At 29.5% G+C, this 11,199-nt stretch overlaps 1 protein-coding gene across 2 annotated transcripts; it reads right to left on the bottom strand.

The window, feature by feature from the left end:
* LOC105674277 (aminopeptidase N-like) lies at positions 1 to 11,122 on the bottom strand. 2 transcript variants are annotated; one of them, XM_067360364.1, is made up of 11 exons: positions 9,726 to 11,122; positions 8,910 to 9,345; positions 6,372 to 6,534; positions 5,006 to 5,156; positions 4,526 to 4,610; positions 3,729 to 4,105; positions 2,795 to 3,069; positions 2,440 to 2,627; positions 1,952 to 2,284; positions 1,747 to 1,816; positions 1 to 1,014 (listed from the first exon to the last, which is right to left on the bottom strand). In XM_067360364.1, the coding sequence occupies exons 1-11, from the start codon at positions 9,778 to 9,780 to the stop codon at positions 874 to 876; spliced, it is 2,274 nt and encodes a 757-aa protein (XP_067216465.1). In that variant the 5' UTR covers positions 9,781 to 11,122; the 3' UTR covers positions 1 to 873. The 2 variants fall into 2 exon arrangements, with proteins under 2 accessions (XP_067216465.1, XP_067216466.1); XM_067360365.1 differs by having other exon boundaries at positions 8,910 to 9,359; positions 9,726 to 11,120.
* Positions 11,123 to 11,199: the final 77 nt, after the last annotated feature.

Here is an 11,199-nt window from a genome sequence, read left to right on the forward strand (position 1 = left end):
GTTCATATCCGTGTTACATCCACAATTTATTGAACAGAAATACGTCTCGCATATAGATATAATTTATATAGATACAATTTATAACATATAGATATAATTTATATCTATATGCGAGACATATTTCTGTTCAATAAATTGTAGATGTAACATGGACATGAACCAACCAGAGCTCTCTTACCATCCCAAAAAATGAATGTGGCCATGTAGTTCCAGGCAGACTGTAAAATAGATGTACGCGCCGCTAGTGTACAGCCTAGAAAAAGCGTCTTACGAAAAACGGCAGCGTAGTCCCTCTCAGGTTTCTCTCTGGTAATATAATGTAAATACACTGAATTATATGTATATGTATATATGCTGGAAATTCCAATATATAGAGCTGCCAGACAACCGTTTTCTAGAAAAATAAACAAACCGTTCGTCGCACAAGCTAAGTTTTTTTAAATTCTGACTTGTATGACACACCAGTTACGGCCCAGCCACTTCTCTTCAGGTAAGGACGTAACAGTAATGTTCACAACATTTAATACATGTATGACAGCTCTGTTCTAAGATTATCCATATAAACAAATAAAGGCAAATATTAATATTACTTTTCGTCCTACAATTTCTGATATTTCAAATTTGTTCTTGCATAAGCATCGAAATATTCAAAATATTTTACTTTATATTATTTTATTCTTGACAAAAATTATTTTCTTGCAAGTTATATTACACATTAACAGACATATTTTGTACTTTGGAGCCAATTCTTTTTTTACTATAAAGCATTTATAGTTGTCAAATAATTTTCTATAATTTATTGTAAATCAAAGAAAGCAAATATCTGCTGTAACAATTTGCAATATTAGCAGGAATAATTAATTTTTATAAATATTATGTAAGCCGAAATCGAAGACCGATGACCCCATAATTTCTAACTTGTTTTCCATATTCGTCTATTCGTTTTTTTACTTTTTCTTTAACAGCATCAAGTAGTCGCTCTTCTCTCAAAAGAACTTTCGCGAATTGACGCACCTAAGACAAATTATTTCGACAATAAGTATCAATAAATCTAAAATTTTTTTTGCACTACAGTTTATGACAGCATAAATTGCTGTGAGGAGTGGAAAAAATTTGAAATTTTGAAAAATTTTATTTTTGGTTTTTTACACATTCCAATAGTGTGATTCTTTAAGAATATTTCCCTGTTTGTTTTTTTAGAAATTCGCAAAATTGAGTTCAAAAAAGCCAAAAATGTGAGACCACGTATATCCGCAAAGTATCCGCGCACAGGTAGTGGCTCGTTTTTGTGTCGCAATCACTTTTCCCTCGTGTTTCTATTGTTCAAATTTGTGGGGACACGCAGCTGTTTAAAATTTGGACTCCACCCTAAAGAGGGGTAAAGCTAACGGAATTTAGTGCATAATATTTCTGCCGCTAGTTTAAACGACATTTAAAACACGCTAAAAAAAAATTTACGTATGTTTATTCACTCGTCCACAAACAACATTTAAATTTTACTCAATTTTCGGCCGTTTAAATCTTTCCACTCCCCTTAAAGGTAATCATCGGATCAAATATGTCATATTTCACGAGGGTAAGTCAGAAATTATCCGCAATTTTTTCAAGTAATTCTCATTCTCTTTCACATAATTCTCATATTGCAGGTAATTTCTGACTTATCCTAATACATGAGAAATCAAATAAAAATAAGTTTAATAATAAAAAGTCAGACAATGAGTGTTATTTAAGTTAAAAAAAATGTACCCTTTTAAATTGATTTACATCATGTTGGTGCGTAATAATAATAATAAATATTGCAATTTGATAAGATTGCCTGCAAAAACAAAGTAATAAATATTATTATTTAAAAAGACAACAAGAACCAAAGAAACGTATGGATAAATATTATTACTGTAACAAATATTTATATATGTATATAGAAATATCTTTATAAAAAAATTATCATTACGTGTTGGAAGTTGAATACATATATATATGAGTATTAAGACGTTGCAATACAAAATTGAACGCTATATCGTTTTCTGCATGCTTCGCAATAATAAGAAGATATATTTGAACATGCTTATTGCGATCTATTCTTTTGAAAAACTCGTTTTCGGTCAATACACTTAAATAACCTCGTATAAGTGTAGGATTTGTACAGCAAGTTAAGTATTCTAAAATTGTATGTTTATATGTTTCTATCCATTTCTTAAATACATCGTACCAAATGGTATTGTTCGCTGATGCAAAACCATTGCAATACATCCATTCTGTCCGTGATACTGATTGCGTTATAAAACTGCGTTATTAAAAAAATTATTTCTTAAAAAGTTTAGCTTATTTTATGATAAAATAATTTATCCAGTACAGTATTTGATGTATGTAATGTAAGCATATGTAATGCAACAAAAATTGCTTATATAAATATTTGTTTGTGTTTGTAAAACATCTTACGTATCACTTTCAGAATGCAGATCTGTCATCATTTGCTTATTGGCTACTTCTCTACATTTTTTGTCACCAACAATACATGCCCATTTTACAACTTCCTCTCTTAAACATTCAGTAAGAGCATTTTCGTTCAGTTTTGCGTTGTATCCTATTTTTTGCAGAACGTTCTTTAATATTTCTTGCATTTCTTTCTAGAAATTATTAAATAATTTGAATTTTATATTTATTGTTATTTGTTAGATTTAAAAAATATAATGTATAATTACACACACATATACATATAAATTTATTTGAACTTTCTTTATATATACCTAATGTTTTATTGCAATCTTTCTTATAGAAATTTGCTATTACCTACCTTTAGGTTTTTAGCATCTTTAATTGGAGTTATAAGAGTCATATGTTCAAAAGCTTTGAACATAGGATACCATGCTACATAATTCGTATCTCGTGATAGAAATGCAGAGATTTTCCAAAACATAACATAATCAAGTTGTTTATGTAAGAGGAAGTGAAATGCATCATCTATGATTTGGGCCCGATTAAGAACATGTATGTTGATATATTTCGTAGAATTCATGTATTTCGCAAGTTCAAGCCAATTTTCAGTATTATAATTAACACGATAATATCCTATTGTGAAAAGGAAAATTTCCATCATTAAAGTCTCTTGATAGAATTTATTAAGAAATTATTTATATATATATTAAAAGGCTTCTCGAGCCATCGCTGGTTGTTGATGCGAAAGTTTTATGTTTCATATAGAAACTTGATTCGTCTACATTGAGACATATTAAAGTATACACTGGTCTCAGATTCGAGATACTAAAGTATACGTAAATTACATACATTGATCTCATTTTCGAGAATGTACGAATTAAAATAAGGAAATTATTGAAAAGAGAGCAAGAAGAACGAGAGAAAAAATATCAGGGCGCGAATGGCTAAGCCGGAAAATAATTTCTAATATCGTTTTTTGTGAAACATATCTTCTCAATGAGAAATGACATCAAATCGACACCTAATTGACGTCAAATCATCAATATTACTTCGTATTGATGTCGACTTGACATCAACTCGATAAGTCATTTTTCGCTGAGCTTAAATTATTTATTTTATAATAGAATATTTTAAACAATTTATTTGAAAAAATTGTAAGAGCGAATAGCATGTGAAAATGTATGTTTGTGAGCATGACACTTGCGAGTGTGCGAGCATTAGGGTGCATAAGATTAAAAGATAGCAAGATAAAACAAGATATCAAGATAAAAAATTTAATATTTCATATTTACCTGTTTGTTGTAAATTGACTATAATCCAATCATTTTCTTTAAAATTTTCCGATAACGTTACCGATTTTTGCGGTGATAGCCAAAAGGATTTATTGACAAAAATCTCGTGAAAGTTCATAATTGATTTTGTCGTATATGTCACGAATGTTGGAAGATGTACTTTGTCAATAAAAGTAGTGTCCTCGTCAATAAAAGTAGTGAGATATTGGAATCTTGTGTTGTTAGTGAACTGATTTCGTGTCACGTACAGTACAGGGTAATATTTTTTGTTTATCCAAACAGATATAAGTTCTTTTATAATAAATGTGTCTGAGTTATCTGAATACGTATGTAAAACAGTTTGCATAATGTTCCATAAATTATTTGTTTGATTATATCTGTAATATGGAAAATTTTTGTAAGAGTGTACACCATATGAATTTTTTAGCAAAAATTTTGTGTTTAGCAAACACATAATTTTGTGTTTGCTAAACACAAAATTATTATTAAGTATACGAAAACGTTAATTTATTGCATATTTATATAATTAGTAATTAGTAATATTTGTACATGAAAGGGACCCAAAATCTAATAAGATCATCGATTGGCCCCCTTTGAACCTTCCAATTTTTATATGAAATATTTTTCTTTAAAATGCATTATTCAAGAGATATTTGAAGTCATTATTTAAAAAGGGACACCCTATATATATTTGGATGATAGAATTTTAAATCAAATAATTCTTCTTCGTCATTCTTCTTCAATATTCCATTTATGTAATTATTATCTAGCGAAAGATTTCAAAAGATATTACTTACTGTTTGTTATTAACATATGTGCGGATACCAGTCCAAAACATATCAGGAGTTATCAAATGGTATAACATGCGCCATATATTGGATGCTGAAACAATTAAATCTATAATGTGCTTAAGTACTTTGAAATATATATATTTTTTAAATAAAGATATATTTCTTTTATAATAAAATGTATACATCAATATTGTATTTTAAATTTTGTGTAGTTCAGTTTTTATATTCTTTTCCCAGACAGCACACATGTCCAAAATACATCCAAAGGATATCCGAAGGATATCCAGAGGACGTTTTGTAGTCCCAAAAACATCCTCTGGGCGTCTTTTGGATATGTTGTGCTGTCTGGGTTATAAAATTTAGAAATTTACGTATTATTCATCACTATTATTTTATTATATATTTACTTTGTGGTATAATTGTAATAGTTGTAATGATATTTACAACCATTAATTATAAGCTTTTAGTTATATTTCCTTAACTTACATTTTATATGATCTGTAGAATAACTAAGTGAATTCATTTCATTAGAAACATTTAATGCATTAGAAGGAGTATCGAAGAGAAAGGATTGTCGTTGTGTTTTGGCGATAAATAAGTTCATTATGTCACTACTCTTGTCACTATTCCTAAAAAGCTGAAAAGTTTAAAATAATGAAACAAATATTTTATTTAAAAAATATATTTAAAGCAATACAGCACTATACTGATTGCTGCAAATAAATTTTTAGATTGTTTTTTATTATAAAATAAATTATTTATTAAATAGTTATTAACAAAAGAAGCTTAATGAATACAACGTAATTTTCTGATACACGTATATTAAATAGAATAAATTCTTAGCAGATTTATTTATTTATACGTGGTAAATTGAATATATGCGTTTTAATCGTCATTCCACGTTTAAAAGTTTTAAATTAAAAAAAAAATATTTTATAAAGTATTTAAAAAAATTTTAAATACTTTTTTCGTCAAAGTAACCACCCTTAGTTTAAATTACTTTTTTCACTAATCTTGATAACCTGAGTGCAAGTTTATTAATTTTTTCTGATGAGATTTTTCCATCCGTCATCTAAAATAGCTGAAAGATTTTTCAATATTGGACATGTTTCTCGGACCATTCAATGACTCTCTTGAAATGAAAACATAATATTTCTAACGTTAAGTTACGATATTGAAATGAAGAATTTTATGAACGTACTCTTTTTTTCTGTTATTTCCTCAAAATTAAACAATACTAAATTAACTACAGCTGTCTTAAATAATGGTAGGTTACTTTCAACTAAAAAAAAATGTTGAACGTACAACGAGTCAAACTTTTAAATAACTACACTGATATATTCTAAAATTTTGTATATGATCTCAAACTTTTGGCCTGCAGTGTACATACACATATTATAGATAGTCATCACTTGCTTTACAATGCACAGATAATTATTACAAACAAGTTTGAAAATATAAGACGGGAAGGGGTTCCGCACCCAACTCTTCTCCAAAAAATATAGGTGTTGGATAGAGGATAAGGTTTTCTCGGGATGAGAATGCAGAAAGAGAGAGAGAGAGAGAGGTAGATTCCTCTTCCGTTCAATTTATCATGTTTAAGTAAATAAATCTGTTAACAATAACATTTTTTTCTATTAAATATAGATGGTATTATAAAATTACGCTCTATTTCTGTAAACTTCTTTTGTTAATAACTTTTTAATAAATATGAACGACGACTAAACTTTTTTCTTGTTACTTAGAACAACTGGTTTTGGTAACATATCTCAAGGTCAAAACGATTAGATTTGATTGTGTAAATCTAAATATTTACCAAATGTAGTATATCAATAGTAAAAATTTAAACAACCTGATGCAAGATATGCGTTGCAAACAATGTAACAAAACCTGTTTTTGACCACAGAAACACATCACTATAGCAAAGAGATATTATTTCATATGTTATTAAGTATGCCACTTTTATTTCATGCTGAATGGGATCTGAGTCTTTATCATCAATAATATCAGCTTCTCTGAAAAATGTTTTCAAACATGAAAAGTTTGTCGACAATGTTTGCGGTAATTAAACAATTTAATAGGTTCCCTATTTTGTAGATATAACAAATAATTACAAAGCCACGAATAAACTTTTTTATAACTGTTTCTTGCAAAAAATACAAGATTTTTTGTACTTAATCTAATAACAAGAAGTAAAATGATTTTTGACAATTTTGGTTTGTTATCTATTTTTATTTAACAATGTAATTTATTGTTACGTCCCGAGCAGACTCCACGATTCTTTTCTTTTTGAATAAGATATAACATTAAATACCAGACCTAATAAACGTGGAACCAACAAAATTTTTAAAGAATATTATAACGCTAGAGCTGCTTTTCTCACGAGACACCACGAGCTCGAGCCTTCTCACAGAGAAAAATAGCAGGTGGCATCAATATTTCAAACAAACTTGGCCGTTCAATGTGCCTATCGGCGCCAGAAAAATCGTAAAACTTTGCTATAGTTGGAGTCTTCAGCCGACTCCAGACGTTTAGAGTAAGAGATAAAAACTGGCACAAAAACAAGCTAGCCCATATTCGTTGATTCCACCTATGAAAATCCTAGCTAATAGATAGGGTTGTATTGGGTAATGATCGAGCAATGACCGCAGTCGCATACTGAGAAGGCGTGACACTTGACACGGCGCACGTGTTCGATAGGTCTGGGAAACCGAGATGCATTAGTCATACTCTCCACGCGACTCATCACGCGACAGTCATAAACTGTCAAATTTATTGCACCAATGACTTAAGGCCCTGTGAACTTATACACCGATTCTCAAACCTCCAATCCGAAAGCCTGGAATCGGGGCAAGCACTTCTATAGACCACCCATCATGCTATCGTATGGTCTAAAGACTACGCCCATCCAGATCTTAAGGCACCGAGATGTATGCCACCTATGTTAATTAACACCAACCGGATTACGCCACATCAAAAATCCACCCCCATCGTATATGGACCCGAAACGACGCTACTCCTTATTCGTTAGGGCCCCTTTCTTCCTACCCCCATTACAAGTAATCTAATTATCTAAACTTAAGCCTATTAGTTAAAAGTGACGCCATCTTTCCCCGCATTAAAAATCTTCTTGTAAGATTAAATCCTATTCGATCCCCACCTCAAAAACCTAGGATTTTCCAAATGGATCCATTCCAAGAAAAGAGTATAAAAACCCGTGTTCTGATGGTCCTCCAAAAAAAACAGACTCGCAGTTATTTCTCACAGATATCCAGTCGTCTCTCTAAGTTCGACATACAGCATTTCTCTAAGTTCTCGATACAGTCAATTTTCTGATTTTCTCGACACGGTTACAGTCACTTTCCTAACAGTTTTCGGCTTCTTCGGAAAATCTTCTCAAATAGTTCGGGCTACGAATTAGAGGATAATCTCCTCTCACAGAAAAACTCGTCGCGAGTAGTATTGTTAAGTGATATTTAACCGCGACCGAGTGGTGCCTCATCTTCAAAAAGAGGGTCCGTCTGTTACACAACACCATCTCTCAGCAGGGCGCCCACTTCGAGCGATCCGAAACTACTCTGCACTTAAATCGGAACGAATATCTTTCTCTCATCGTAACGAGTAAGTCGGTTCCTTCTTTATTTTATTATTTCTCTGTCCTCTCTCCTGAGGAATGACACACATTCATTATTGTAAAAATACACAAAAATAACTACACATATGTATATATTACATTACCTACGATTAAGAGTTAAATTTTTTTGTATCAAAACCAAACATTCTGATTAAATGTTAAGGCATTATTAAATTAAAATTTGCTTTTATCCATTTAATTAAACCTTCCTCGTTCTTTCAAAACCACCTTCCCTCTCAAATGGTGCACGAAGGTTCTGTCCCGGATAAAAGGGATTTAATTCCTTGACCCAGAAAGGAACCAGCGAGCGGTTGACTTTTTTGAGCGGTTGATTTTTTTGAGCGGTTGATTTTTCATAAATAACTTCACGGATAAAAAAGAAAATTGGAATTTGGAAGACAAGAACTCTGATAAATTTGGACAAAATAACTGATATAATAAAAGCTTTTATAACAGTCACTTTATATGTACAATTTATAGCACACAGTCATTTTTCACGTTTCTAAAACTGAAGCTAAAATAAAATCTGAATTGACGAAAAAGATGATTATTTCAAATTTTAATCTAAACTAAAGGTAATGATATTTTTTTAATGTGACGCAACTGAAATTGTATAGATTTGAACTATTTTTCAATTTATACATTGTGACATAAAAATATGTTTATCTTTCAGTTTTGAAATTATATTATTTGATAGTTTTACATTTCTTATTTAATAATCATTTTTGATCAATTTATTTCAGTTTTAAATATTACCTGTGTAAAATTAGTCCCCATGTCTCAGTGGTATTATGTTGATCATCCCAAAATGCAACATAGTCTATTTTTGGTAATTTGTCTATAGCATTTTGACGTTTTAAAAAGTATAGTACTTGTTGGGCAATACATTCCGCTAAATGTAAATAGCCTGTCATGTTTTTTCTACTCCAAAATGTGACGTTTCCAACCGAAGTATGAGTGTTAGTGAATGAAGTTATTACCACCTTTATATGTTCGATAAATATTGAAGTTGATTTTTCAAAATGTGTCCACATCATGTCAGATTCAAGTTTGTCATTTTCTGTTGCTTGTATAGGCATATTTGATAAAGCTGCGTAATTTTTATGATGCTTGATTGAAATTTTATAGGTGGCATTAAATACTATCTTGTCCCAGCATGGGAATAGTTGTTGAGCAGTTATTACATCAACACCTGTCGCATTTAACCTATCATATTTTAACAATATGGTAAATATAAAATTTTCAATATAATTATACTCAAGGATCGACTAAGGATAAACTATAAAGGATAGACTAAAAATGTTGGATTTCATAAAAATTGAATCATAGTTTATAACGCTGTACAGAATGTTGCAAATGCACCAATTTGACATATATTTCTACATCTTAAGATCAACAAATTTAAAATGCAGTGTTGAATTCATTTGAGTACTATTATGTCTATTTTATGTAACACGCAATTTTCAAGATGTCATCTAATTCATAAATATGCTTAATAAATACACTTTGGAAAGGATATTAGCGAAAATAGTCTTTATAATATAAATTTGTTTCAAATATATTTTTACTTACATATTGTTCGGATTTTTATTAAAGTCTGAAGATGCAGAGAAATGCCTCTTGTCATTATTTATGTGACGTATACTATATATGCCATTTGTAGAGTGTATTTTCCAGGTGATAGAAATTTTGAAAGTTTTGGCGTGTTGGAAAAATCAATCGTAAGCTTGTTTAGTTTATTATTAAATGAATATCTTGGAATATTAATTTGTTCTTTAAAAAGGTTGTCATACAAAACAATTTGAAATATAACGAAAATCACTGGATGCATGGATATCCTTTTTGTTCGACGATTAATAAGTATAGTTATATTACATTCACCAATAATGTCATTTGTTTCGTAACTATATCTTATTTTGGCATCATAATGCAATGGTGTTATAACCGGTGTTAAATCTGATAAATGAAATGTAGTCTCAAACTCGGGATCAACAGCAGTGCAAAGTGCTATTGTAACGATTAACATTATTTCGCCATTTGTTAAAAGCTTTTGGAATATCATATTTAGTTTGCTTTATATATAAAGTTTCTGAAAAAATGTTAGTTAGCAATAAAACATATACATTTGCAACACATATTCTTAATTTTTATATAACAAAAAAAAGTATATAATAACGATTAAAGTAACTTACAATGAAAAAATACAATGAGAAAAAACCATGATATACTGAGAGCAAAGTGTCATATTTTGAACAATAATTGTATGATATTATAATTATAGTTACGGCACTTAATTTTATAGGAATCGTTAGTATAATGTTAGGAATATAATTTTATACGTATAGTATATTGCCAAAGATATAAGCAATCATATAGTTAGAACATTTAGAAAAACATGGTAGACACCAAATAACGCTATTGATTATGGTTATTGCTATTATTCTTTTCTTTCAGTGTAAGATATAATAAAAGAAACGTGAAAAAGTAAAATTAATAAAATATTTTTGACAGTGTTTGGAAAGATAGTAATATTGTTTGTATATATATGAGTAATTTCATAGAGTATCATCAAAACATGTTAAATACTTAAACATATTAAAACATATTAAACATTTAAAAATACTTTTTGCAATACAAAACTATAAAAATACACGAAATTATAACTTAAAGTACTAGTAATCCGAGAAACATTAAAATGTTAAAATATTATATTTATTATCAGTTATGATATACATTTTCAAATACATGTAAGCAAGCTGTGCGCGCACACATACACAGTTAATTATTTGCACTTTGCAGTAATGATAATTAATTATTACACACGAAAGACTTATGCTGTACAAAATAAAAAATAAAAGAGTGAAAAAAAGTTAGTGATACAGTTACTTATGCAGAAAAAAATTTGAGAAAATAAAGTTGTATTTATCATGCTTTATAAATTTTTCTATGTTCTGAATTAGAAATATTTGGTCTCTGGTTACTTACCTACATATGTATATTAAAATTGTCAATTAAAATGCAATGCTACGTAAAAACCTTGTAATAA

The sequence above is a fragment of the Linepithema humile genome, chromosome 8 (genome assembly GCF_040581485.1).
Source record: "Linepithema humile isolate Giens D197 chromosome 8, Lhum_UNIL_v1.0, whole genome shotgun sequence".
Classification (NCBI taxonomy): Eukaryota; Metazoa; Arthropoda; class Insecta; order Hymenoptera; family Formicidae; genus Linepithema; species Linepithema humile.